We start from the raw sequence: 12,025 nt of genomic DNA, 5'->3' as shown, positions 1-12,025 counted from the left end.
GCTGTTAAGGCACTTAGACCTTTAATTATTTTTAAGAGTGGCAAGATCTCTGGTTTTTATTTTGTGTTTTTGTCAACGTACAAGATTTCAGCAAAATAGACTTAATTTTGGAATGCAAGTTTTCTTAATTCATAAACACTCCTTAATAAGATGTGCTGGTTAAACATTGATTCCTAGGCTATGATATAGACCAATTTGCACTTTTCTCGTAATCAAAAACATTTACCTTTCAATAACCTAGATCATTCGGCCAACTTAAATTAGGAAGATATGTTATCTTGTCTAGCTGTCGAGAAATGGCAATGGTGAAAGTTGCCGATAGACGGATAGACCAAAAACAATGTCCTTTTCTCACTCCAATTCTGAACACTGATTTTAAGAAATCAATATTCGTACGTATCACTTTATTGAATAAAATTACAATAAAACTCATTCGTCGTTCTTTGCCATGAGTCTCATACAGATGTTTTCCATCATCTTAATTTATATGCTGGTTTGATTTTTAAGGTTTACTGAGTCACCGGTATTGACCGGAGATCTCTCGGTCTTTGTTGAGTTCACATCTGACATTATCTTATCCGTTTTCGATATCAGTTTCATTCGCATTTCTTCAATTAAAAAGGTTTATATTATATCAGTTTTAAGTTACCTCTGCATATTTGTATAATTCAAATTATTTTTACGATTTAAAATTTTCTTACTTGGACACTTTTGTAGAAAACATCTTTTGAACTCTTCGTCTTTGAGTGAACCTTGACATTTTTTCCCGCCGTTTTCCGGTTCCGGGTCGTTACACTCTCTGTAGCGGTATCGATACCTCACCCCGTGTCTGCACGTCTCTGAGCAGTGCCGGAAGTGACCCAATTGACCCCATGCACTCCACTTACCATCCCCTTAAGATATATAACCCGTTACTTTAATTCGATGACCAAATAGTGATTCAGAAATTTTACATTTATCCAATATGCAAAATAAAAATCGTACTGGGACATCCATGAACGTTACAAACGCCGTCGTCCCTCTCTCGGTCTTTGCCCTGACATTTGGCCCCTCCGTTGGACGGTGATGGATTGTCACAGTACCGGACTCGGTGTCTGACCTTTGTTCCGGTTCCACACGTCTTGGTGCAGGTCTTATAGTCTCCCCAGGTTTGCCACGCCCCCCACCCACCATCCACATGATATGTATTTTTTATATGCAAGGTAAAATAGTTCAATGAACATAGTAAAGTTATGCAACAAATACATCAATAGATTACTTGTAATTGTGCGCTATACGTTATATTATCTCAAAATAATGCAACAAACTATTAATTTAACTTACCTACACACTTTTTAAGGAAACATGACTTGTATTTGTTTTTGTGTTGTTGGACCAGAACACCTTCTTCCACCACACCTAAGCGCCGGGCGAGTACAAGTTCTTTGCCTGATGAAGAGTCGTCGCCACTTGCCACATGTGTTTGAGCATGCGCCATGTGCTCTCCATTGTCCCCAAGAACCCCAGCTGCCGTAAACTGTAGTGTTCAAAAATCAATTATTATAAATATTATTATAATTTCATCGTCTAATCTATACATACAGCGGTCTAACATCTTTAAAGTTTCTTAGCTGTAGATAGAACTTTGCTGTTGTTTTTTATTTCAAGTTAATTCTAATAAGATTAATATTTTTTGGACATACGTGCCATTTTGACTTTTACATCTTGTATAATTTTTACCTTTGGAATGAACATGCTTGCATGACCGAGACATCCGTTCGAAACTACAACCACGGCAATGACGTCCACCATTTCTTTGCCTTGGGTGTGTACATGACCTTTTCCTTAATCTCTTATGCTGCCCAACACACGATGATCCATGACAGCCTCCCCAAGTACCCCAGCGACTCCAACCAGTCCAACCTCCATTTCCTGTAAAGGCATAAGAAATAGTTTAATATTTTAACCTTAATGCACTGCAATGCCTGTTCAAAGTACATATAGATAATATAAAAAATACACATCTTCACAAGCCAACTATTGGTTTGCAAAGATGGAGAAGTTTCACAGTAAGGATAGTATATGTATAATACATGCTTACCACGGCAACGCTTATGACACATTCTCCACTTAATTACATTGTCCCCATTTTACAACGCTTTCGCCATCCACAAGCCTTGTATGTATCTTTTCTTTGTAATAAGAGACTATTGATATGAAACCCTGTATTTGTTTTGGACAATGCGATTTATTATCTCTTGTATGGGTTTTACAAATTCATCTTTAAGTATTTGAAATAGCTTTTTACGCTTGCATCACTTGTACGAGTTGTATGTTTACATTGTATTCGAATTTTGTCATCTTTCTTATTAATTGTAAGCCGAGATTGAAAAAAAAGAACTTTTGGTATTTTCGTCATGATTTTTGATTTTCAGTAAAAAAAAAATTGCTTGGCTACAGGGAGCTGCAGTTTAAATTGACTTGTATTCTATAATGCTTTAATGTATAATTCGACAAAGAAGTTAACTATATATCTCCTGAATTTCAATATTAAATAAGACGGGTTTGTCTTGAGAATCAAAGATTGTGTCCATTCTGTTTTGTTAAATAATTGACATTTAGACCAATCTATTATTTGGTATTAATAGTTTGTAAAAAAAAAAAAAAAAAAAAACGAAAAAAAAAACCCAAAAAACAACAACATTGTAGATAGATAGATACCGCTGTTTTCCCTGTATTAGCCAAAACACTTGTCCGATGTTGTTTTTCTAATTGTTGTACTCCTTTCAGTTGCATAATTATTATGTTACCGAAGACTGTAAGAAACTGTGCCCACTAGTCTAAAGGTGTATTTACGCACAAACGTGATATTGCAAGTTTGCATTCAGTTGGTGAGTGAACTATATTTGGAAGATAATGTAATGATATGCAAGGCCTTGGATATAGTAACAACACTATAAGTTCAATTGAAAAAATTAAGCAACCCTGCTGTTAGAGAAAGTTAACGCCAAAGTTTACTCTGTATTAAGATTTTATAAAACTGTCCAAACAATGCTGCTAATTTGCATGTTCTTAACTGCTCAAAAGTCATTTTGTAAATACTAGGCAGCTCCTGTAAGTGCATTTGTGCCAACAACTTTCATTGGAAACATTCAAAATAGATTTTTGAAATAGATTTATATGGAGTGTAAAAATGGTTAGAATTAATTCAGAGAGGACATTATTCTCATTTAGAATGTAACATGTATCTACTAAAAATTATTCAAGACAGTTTCCAGCCTGCAAAGGACGATCTTCCTCCATCATTGCTTTCAATATAACAATGATTCCATGCTGCATGTGTTCTAACATATACGTCATCTCTTGCATTGACATGCGTGACCACGACTCCTGTTCCTGGCATGTCAGCACCTTCACCTGTGTGCACGTGAATTATTCCCACTTCATCGGAATTAACCATCAACTGAGTAGAGTGATAACAATTGCCATTCTCTCTCATTGTCCAGGTAAAGACATAAACACCAGTCTCTGGAGCACTGAACACCCCTGTTGTTGCGTGATAACCGTTTCCATCATTAGTTTTTACGACATCGAAAACCAAAGGATGTTGTATTGTAATAGAGGGCGTTCTTCTGGTCATATAGGCATAAAAAGCTATGATTGTTGGTGTAGTCACTGGTTGTTGGGTAGTGGGGGAAAGCAATCTCTCTAAATATAAAAATAGCAAAATGTATTTTCATTTTCTGCTACCCCCCATATCTGAAATAAACTGGCATTTACTCTGTAATTTTTTTTACATTTAACTCAAATTATGTTTTCAGGTACAAATATCTAACATAGTAAAACAGTTCAATTTAGGGACAGATAAGTTGAAACAAAACGTATTACAATCGAGATGTTTTATGTTTATAAGTAACATTTTGAAAGGAATTACTGTTGATAGAATCAATATCTCGTAGATCAGAAGATGCAGCAGTGCTTCTTATACGTTGTGGTTTGCCTGAGTGGTTATAGGCGTCATATTCATCGTTTTCATATTCTGGTGAAACAAGGAAATCTCGAATGACAGAGCCAGGTTTCTTAATTTGTATCTTTTCCTCTCTTAATTTGGAAATAGTTTTTTCTTGGTCACGAACAATTGCTTCAAGCTTCTCAGTGCGTTCGTTATATAACGCTTGTTGCTTTGAGAGTTCCTTTACAGTTTCTTCTAAAAATTGAAACTTTTTATCACAATTTTTCTGTAAGATTGTATTTTCCAATGTCTCAATTCGATTTTCCACATTGCGAACCCATCTCTCATTTGCTTTAATACTGTTTTCATTTGATAATGGTACACTCACATCATGTAAGTAAGGATGTTCTCTTGTCAACCTTTGTTCCAGCGAATTTAATTTTTCGGTCAGCTTTTGAACAGCATCGACATCAATTGCATTCGGTATTGAAGGTACTGCAGAACAATCAACGCACAGATAAAAGAAACATAAAATAGAAATAAGAATGTTCATGGTGTCTTGTTTAAACAGAATCATGAAAAGTAGACTTCTGTATGATTTGCCAATTCTTATCTAATACTGCAATGAGTTCTGACGACTGATATTATCACAAAAGGTCAAGCTATGAGCTCTAAGTTTGGTAAATATACATGTATATGTTAACACGTGTCTGTAGTATAAGGCTTAAAAAGTTTGATGGATCTATTAGTACTGATTTACTTATCTTTAATAAGATTTAGTAATGACACACAAGAGAGTAAAAAAGTATAATCATGCTGTCTTGTTTAAACAGAATCAAAAGTGATATTCCGTATAATTTAATAATCGTTTTCTAAAACCTAAAGGACGCCAAATACTGATATTATCAAAGAGAGCCAAAGAAGGAGAAGGTCGGTCAAATTCTGTCAACGTGTTAATTTATTTTTAAATAAACTTCAAAAGAGTATTCTTTACCTAATAGGCTCTACAATACATATAAATCAATAAATTATGTAACAGTGGAACCTTCTCTTATCTTAACTAATTAGCAATAAAATATATTGAGATGGTAGATCAGATGTGCAACCTTAGGTCGACAATTTTATATCTAGCAATTATAAAAAAAATTGTACAATTTATAGTTTCTGGTGGGTTTTTTTTTGTTCTTTTTTTGGAAAGGGGGGGGGGTAGCTGTTGGTTTGTTTGTTTTTGCTCTGTTTTGGTAAAGAAGAACACATTGCTTCTATGAGAATAACTTTAGGTGTGTATTTTATTCGCAACATATATACAGACATCCCTGCCATGTCCTGTGAGGTGTTGTTACAATGAAGATAGCTATGTTTTAGTGTCTATATGTGTCAATCATAGATTGAGATTGATCTAGAAATTTCTCCGTTTAAACCGAATGATACACAATCAGAGATCTATAAACATTCAACCGAAAGTTAAAGCTCACTCAAAAAAAGTACAATGAAATTTTCGTAGGACGTGTAAATGAAGCATGCAGAAATAGGTATAAAGATTGTTTTTAAGAGTCCAAATGATTCAATCCTGTCGTTTGATATTCTCTTTATTTTACTTCAGACGTATGGTTGTTTGGTGCATGAAACAGCTTCTGACAACTATATCCATCCAGTATTTCATTTTAAATGATAGACATGATATGACTCTTAATTGAACTTTATTGTATCAACAAATAATTTGACTCCCAAAATCTTCTACATTTGCCATATAAGACGTTTTTTGCTTATTTAGTTCCTGTACATCGTCTTAATCTTGGAACGAGTTAACAAATTCTAGTTCTTGTCAAATGTATCATATTACATCGCAACAATTCAAGTCTGCACAACTTGCCCATCAGGTAGTTGATATTTTTTAAACTTTACTATATGTGGATATGAAATAATGTATAAAAATTCCAGACTGAAACATTTCGTTGTGTAGGTCGACGGATTCTACTTGAGGGTGTAGACACTTCTCCGATCTATAAGATATACAATTTAATAAAGATTTTAAAACTGTTTGAAAATACCTTCAAACTGGTAATTTGTAATTCTGTTTACAACAATTTTGTCAAGTATGTAATGCTGATGACTGTTTCAGACTTACTGATATATTTCAAATCATGGATATGCATATTGTTGAAGTCATTTCAGAGATTTAAATATGAAGAAGTGGATTTTTATTAGTTCTAAAATTTATGAGTTGTTTTGCCACTGGTTTGATGCTTTGTCTCAGTGTTTCAGGATTTCATCTATCTATATAAGGATCCTCATCACAGACGCAATAATAAATGGAAACTAGACATGATCTCGTTGCGAGCAACGAGGAGGTCTTCCGTCTGATTTTAGAATTTGAGATATATGTTCGATCTTGATTTTTACTATTTAACAGCTAAACATGGTTTAGAATAGAATAACAGGGTCTACATTCTAAGGGCCAGATACTATTTTGTTTCAGGGATAAGAGCTTTGTTCAACAAGTGTTTAGAAATTCGTCACCGTTCCTGAGATATCTGAGAAAAAAAGTTTTAGGGACCAGTCCCTTATAATTATCTCCTTATTGGATCCGCTGAACTAAATTGTGAAGATTGCATTTTGTTAAGTACATCATTTTGAGCATCTTTTATTCTATACTGCATTTCAAAATATTTTCCTTTTTGAGATAAAGGTGGTCATAGTTTATGGACCCCTTAAAAAATCCTTATTACATAACACATGAGTAAATCATTGCATTACTTGGATACATAACTGTAAGATAAACATATTTGCTTCTATAGCCTTTCATTAAATTTCCCTAAGTAAAGAGCTACAGATGAAAGATTTTAGAGCCCTTTAGTTCCCTAATTTGAGGGACCAGCCCCTTTTTCTTGATATCCAATAAAAGGTCATTTAAATCTCAACACATTTTGTTCAACAACTGTTTGGAAATTCGTTACCGTTCTAGAGATTTATGGGAAAGAACGTTTTAGGGGCTGATCCCTTAACTCCTTGTAGGGGCCATTTAACGAAATTTTGAAAATTTCATATGATTTAGTACATCATTCTGAGTGTCTTTTCTTCTTTACTGTATTTCAAAATATTTTTCCTTTTTGAGATATTGGTGATCAAATTCTGGAATTTTGGCCCCTAAAAACCCCTTATTATGTAACACATGATAAAATCATTACATTGCTTGGATACATAACTGTAAGATAAACATATTTGCTTCTATAACCGTTCACAAAATATCCCTAAGTAAAGGGCTACAGATAAAAAACTTTAGAGCCCTTTGGTCCCCTAATTTTAGGGACCAGCCCCTTTTTCTTGATATCAAATAAAAGGTCATTTAAATCTCAACACATTTAGTTCAACAACTGTTAAGAAATTTGTTACTGTTCTAGAGATTTATGGGAAAGAATATTTTAGGGGCCGATCCCCTAACTCCTTGTAGGGGCCATTTAACGAAATTTTGTAAATTGCACATGATTTAATACATCATTCTGAGCATCTTTTCTTCTATACTGCATTTCAAAATAGTTTTCCTTTCTGAGATATTGATGATCAAAATTCTGGAATTTTGGCCCCTAAAAACCCCTTATTATGTAACACATGATAAAATCATTACATTGCTTGGATACATAACTGTAAGATAAGCATATTTGCTTCTATAACCGTTCACAAAATACCCCTAAGTAAAGGGCTACAGATAAAAAACTTTAGAGCCCTTTGGTCCCCTAATTTTAGGGACCAGCCCCTTTTTCTTGATATCAAATAAAAGGTCATTTAAATCTCAACACATTTAGTTCAACAACTGTTTAGAAATTTGTTACTGTTCTAGAGATTTATGGGAAAGAATATTTTAGGGGCCGATCCCCTAACTCCTTGTAGGGGCCATTTAACGAAATTTTGTAAATTGCACATGATTTAATACATCATTCTGAGCATCTTTTCTTCTATACTGCATTTCAAAATAGTTTTCCTTTCCGAGATATTGATGATCAAAATTCTGGAATTTTGGCCCCTAAAAACCCCTTATTATGTAAAACATGATAAAATCATTACATTGCTTGGATACATAACTGTAAAATAAACATATTTGCTTGTATAACCGTTCACAAAATATCCCTCAGAAAAGGGCTACAGATGAAAGACTTTAGAGCCCTTTGGTCCCCTAATTTTAGGGGCCAGCCCCTTTTTCCTGATGTCAAATGAAAGGTCTCGTAAATATAAATGTTTTTTGTATTACATGTGGTAACAATATATTTTTCAGAAAAGAGATAAACTAAGAAAACCATGAAAAATTACGACGTTATTTTAGTCTCAATTTTCGGGACCAGGTGAGCTTTAACGCCTTTTGAGCATGACAAATATGAATGCCAAATTGCACGTCTACAATCTCTTGTCTACAATCCCTGAAAGTTTGAACTCAATATCTTTTACCGTTTAGGAGGAGATCCCTGGACAAGCCGACCCTCTGAAAATCGCTAAAACTTCATTTTCTCAAGAACGGAAATGACGTCATCAAAATAAAAAAAATGTATATTAAGTTCGGATTAATATCTATTAGATCTGAAAGTTTCACGAAAATCGGCCATTTAGTTCGGATACTACTAGTATTAATTAAGTTCATTATTCTTAATGAATAGTCCAATCCACACTTTGCAAAAGTTGTTTCCCCTTGCGGGGTCAACCCAAAGGTCAAAAGAAAAAAAAACTTTCCTTTTTTAGGCTACCAAATATCTGAAGATTATTTAAATATTATGTAGAATTTTTTATTGCTAAATCATATAATACTCTTACTTTGTATATATTTGCTTTTAATATCTCATTTGTTTTTTACGTTCTGTTACTTTTTAAATTATTCTTGCTCTAAATTGAGTGCAAAACCTCATTTTGCTTCTGTTTTGTCCTGAAGATAGTTTCCAGCCTGCAAAGGACGATCTTGCCGCTCCATTGCTAAGAATATTGCAATTATTCCAATTTGCGTGCGTTCGGACGTATACGTCATCTCCTGCATTGACATGCGTGACCACGACTCCAGTTCCTGCCAAGTCACCACCGGAACCAACTTGCATATGAATTATTCCGATTTCCGATGTATTTACCATCAACTGAGTTGAGTACAAACAATTCCCATCTTCTTTTATAGTCCAGGTAAACACATAGATCCCAGTCTCTGGAGCAATGAAAGTCCCTGTTGAGGGGTGATAACCGTTTCCATTGTTAGTCTTTACGACATCAAAAACAAAAGGATGCTGTATTGTAATAGAGGGAGTGTCTCCAGCCATGTATGCATAAAAAGCTATAATTGTTGGAGTAGTCACGGGTTGTTGGGTTGTGGGAAAAAGCAACCTTTCTGCAAATAAAAACTAGTAAAATGTCAACCTGATATTAATCTCAAATTATGTTTCAGTCACAATATGCAACAATCAATAATCTATCATAATTTTGTTAGACATTTCAAACTCAACCCAAATCAAGTGAAACAAAACGAATTACAATGAAAATATTTAATTTTTCAAAAACACTCGAGGAAGGATGAACATCTAAATAATAATGGGCATTGTGAGAAATCTTACTGTTGATAGAATCAATATTTTGAAGATCCGAAGAAACTGCTGAGCGTCTTATACGTTTCGGTATTCCTGACTGGTTATGGGCATCATGTTTAGCAGTTCTATCTTTATCGTTTTGATGATCTGTTTGAACAAGAGATTCCCGAATGACAGAGCCAGGTTTTTTAATTTGCATCATGTCCTCTCTTAATTTAGAAATAGTTTTTTCTTGGTCACGCACAATAGCTTCAAGATACTCAGTGCGTTTGTTATATAGCGCTTGTTGCTTTGAGAGTTATTTTACAGTTTCTTCTAAAAATTGAAACTTTTTATCAGAATTTTTCTGTAAGATTGTATTTTCCAATGTCTCAATTCGATTTTCCACATCGCGAACCCATCTCTCATTTGCTTTATTACTGTTTTCATTTGGTAATGGTACATTCCTCACGTCATGTAAGTAAGGATGTTCTCTTGTCAACCTCTGTTCCAGCGAATTTAATTTTTCGTTCAGCTTTTGAACAGCATCGACATCAATTGCATTCGGTATTGAGGGTACTGCAGAACAATCAACGCACAGATAAAAGAAACATAAAAAAGAAGAAATACGAATGTTCATGGTGTCTTGTTAATACAGAGTCATGAAAAGCAGACTTCTGTATGATCTGCCAATTCTTATCTAAAACTGCAATGAGTTCCAACGACTGATATTATCATAAAAGGTCAATCTATGAGCTCTTAGGTTGGTAATATATGCAAACACGTCACTGTAGTATAAAATACACTTTAAAAAGAACGATGGATCTATTAGTGCTGATTTAATAAGCTATAATAAGATTTAGTAAAAAAAAAAACAGAAATGAGTAAAAATTCTTATGTTCATGATGTTTTGTTAAAACAGAGTCAAAAGTGATATTTTGTATGATTAACCAATCTTTATCTTAAACATGAAGGAGGTCAAAGACTGATATTATTAAACAGAACCAGAGAAGGAGAAGGTCGGTCAAATTCTGTTAACGTGCCACTTTATTTTAAAACTCCAAAATAGATTTCTCACCCACGAGGCTGTACAAAAATATGTAAAACAATAAAGTATAATACAAGGAAACTTTTTTTACGGGGGCCTTTACTTATCTAAATTAATTAGCAATAAAATATATTAAAAATGCTAGTTTAGATGTGCAACCTGCGACAAATACAATTCTTTTTATTTAGCAATGATAAAAGAATATTTGTTCAACTTAATTGTAGGTTCTTAAGTTGTTGTTTTGTTTTTGTTTTGTTTTGTTTTGTTTTGTTTTTTTTTTTTTTGGGGGGGGGGGGGTATTGTTTTTGGGGGGTGGGGGTGGGGTAGTTGGTTGTTTGTTTCAGTTTTGTTTTTGTAACGAAGAATAATTGCATCTATAAGAAAAACTGTTTAATGGTATTTTATTCACAACATATAGACAGATATTCCTGTCATGTCCCGTGAGATGTTGTTGCAATGAATATAGCTATGTTTAGTGTCAATATGTGTCAATCATAGATTAAAATAGATGCAGTAAATTCTCCGTTTAAGCTGAGTGATACGCAATTAAAAATCTGACAACATTGAACCGAAAGTTAAAGCTCAATTAATTCAATTTCAGACTTAATAATGAATAAACAACCCGACAACCATCTCAAAAATCCATAAAACAAAATACAATTTCAAAGCAGAGCAACACGGACCTCTAAAAAGCTAGAGGTAGGATCAGGTGCCTAAGAGGTGTGAGTAGACCGGTCTCACCCGCCGTGTGCTCTTTGTGATAATCGGGAAAAAACGGGAAAAGTCCGTAGACAATTAGGTGCATGCATATGCGTGTTGTTGAAGTCATTTCAGAGATTTATATATGAAGAGGTGGATTTTTCTTATTCATGAATTGTTCTGCCACTGGTTTGATGCTTTGTCTTAGTGTTTCAGGATTTCATGTATCTATATAAGGGCCATCACCACAGACACTATCACAAATGGAAATTAAATGGCATGTGTATACTGCCTTTAATATTTAGTTATAACTAAGCGAGATACAGAGTATCATTCCTGTGTGTTTACTCTCTGCATTTTTGTCTAACAGATATATTTCTCATTCCAATCTCTACAGATTTTTAAAATTTTTGTCACAAAAATAATATTCACTGCCATTCATTGAGTGAAGTAAAACAAAGCATTCTCAATACAAAACTGTAAATTCCTTATATTACGTGAGCATTTAATTCCGCCTATTTTGAGTCAAATCGCGAGAATAAAAATATGCCGACGCGGAATTTCGATAAAGGTGCTTCTTGCGATTTTACGCGGATATTTATTCCTCGTGTTTGATTAGGAATCTACAGTAATAACTTAGTGTTTAGGTCATGATGTGTTTTGGAGATAGTTTGAACACAATGGTTCAGTTCATCTTTTTAGAATCAACAATATGGAGGCAAAATTGTACAGTTAGATAATTAGTTGTGGTTTAAGTTGTTTTATAATGTTCTAGTTGTCCATTTTAGTGTTAGTCTTCACAAACTTGCATTGATT

At 33.9% G+C, this 12,025-nt stretch overlaps 3 protein-coding genes across 3 annotated transcripts; all 3 read right to left on the bottom strand.

The window, feature by feature from the left end:
* Positions 1 to 398: 398 nt before the first annotated feature.
* Positions 399 to 1,791, bottom strand: LOC128183934 (netrin receptor UNC5B-like). Its single transcript, XM_052853166.1, has 5 exons — positions 1,720 to 1,791; positions 1,357 to 1,516; positions 985 to 1,182; positions 702 to 893; positions 399 to 608 (listed from the first exon to the last, which is right to left on the bottom strand). Exons 1-5 carry the CDS (start codon positions 1,789 to 1,791, stop codon positions 484 to 486), a joined length of 747 nt encoding a protein of 248 aa, XP_052709126.1. The 3' UTR covers positions 399 to 483.
* An 862-nt stretch (positions 1,792 to 2,653) lies between these two features.
* On the bottom strand, positions 2,654 to 4,518 carry LOC128183933 (uncharacterized). Its single transcript, XM_052853165.1, has 2 exons — positions 3,914 to 4,518; positions 2,654 to 3,687 (listed from the first exon to the last, which is right to left on the bottom strand). The coding sequence occupies exons 1-2, from the start codon at positions 4,506 to 4,508 to the stop codon at positions 3,242 to 3,244; spliced, it is 1,041 nt and encodes a 346-aa protein (XP_052709125.1). The 5' UTR covers positions 4,509 to 4,518; the 3' UTR covers positions 2,654 to 3,241.
* Positions 4,519 to 8,784: 4,266 nt separating this feature from the next.
* LOC128185466 (heavy metal-binding protein HIP-like) lies at positions 8,785 to 10,033 on the bottom strand. The gene is made up of 2 exons (XM_052855056.1): positions 9,511 to 10,033; positions 8,785 to 9,287 (listed from the first exon to the last, which is right to left on the bottom strand). Exons 1-2 carry the CDS (start codon positions 9,683 to 9,685, stop codon positions 8,785 to 8,787), a joined length of 678 nt encoding a protein of 225 aa, XP_052711016.1. The 5' UTR covers positions 9,686 to 10,033.
* Positions 10,034 to 12,025: the final 1,992 nt, after the last annotated feature.

This window comes from Crassostrea angulata, chromosome 5 (genome assembly GCF_025612915.1).
Source record: "Crassostrea angulata isolate pt1a10 chromosome 5, ASM2561291v2, whole genome shotgun sequence".
Taxonomy (NCBI): Eukaryota; Metazoa; Mollusca; class Bivalvia; order Ostreida; family Ostreidae; genus Magallana; species Magallana angulata.
Note: the sequence above shows the minus strand (reverse complement) of the source record. Positions and strands in the feature narration are given on the sequence as shown.

Coding starts and splice junctions, on each gene's coding strand:
- LOC128183933 (XM_052853165.1), bottom strand. CDS start 4,508: ATGATTCTGTTTAAACAAGACACCATGAACATTCTTATTTCTATTTTA. Junction 3,688..3,913: donor AGATATTGATTCTATCAACA/GTAATTCCTTTC, acceptor TTTTATATTTAG/AGAGATTGCTTTCCCCCACT.
- LOC128183934 (XM_052853166.1), bottom strand. CDS start 1,791: ATGGTGGACGTCATTGCCGTGGTTGTAGTTTCGAACGGATGTCTCGGT. Junction 1,517..1,719: donor CAAGCATGTTCATTCCAAAG/GTAAAAATTATA, acceptor TGAACACTACAG/TTTACGGCAGCTGGGGTTCT. Junction 609..701: donor TTTTCTACAAAAGTGTCCAA/GTAAGAAAATTT, acceptor TTTTAATTGAAG/AAATGCGAATGAAACTGATA.
- LOC128185466 (XM_052855056.1), bottom strand. CDS start 9,685: ATGATGCAAATTAAAAAACCTGGCTCTGTCATTCGGGAATCTCTTGTT. Junction 9,288..9,510: donor AAATATTGATTCTATCAACA/GTAAGATTTCTC, acceptor TTTTATTTGCAG/AAAGGTTGCTTTTTCCCACA.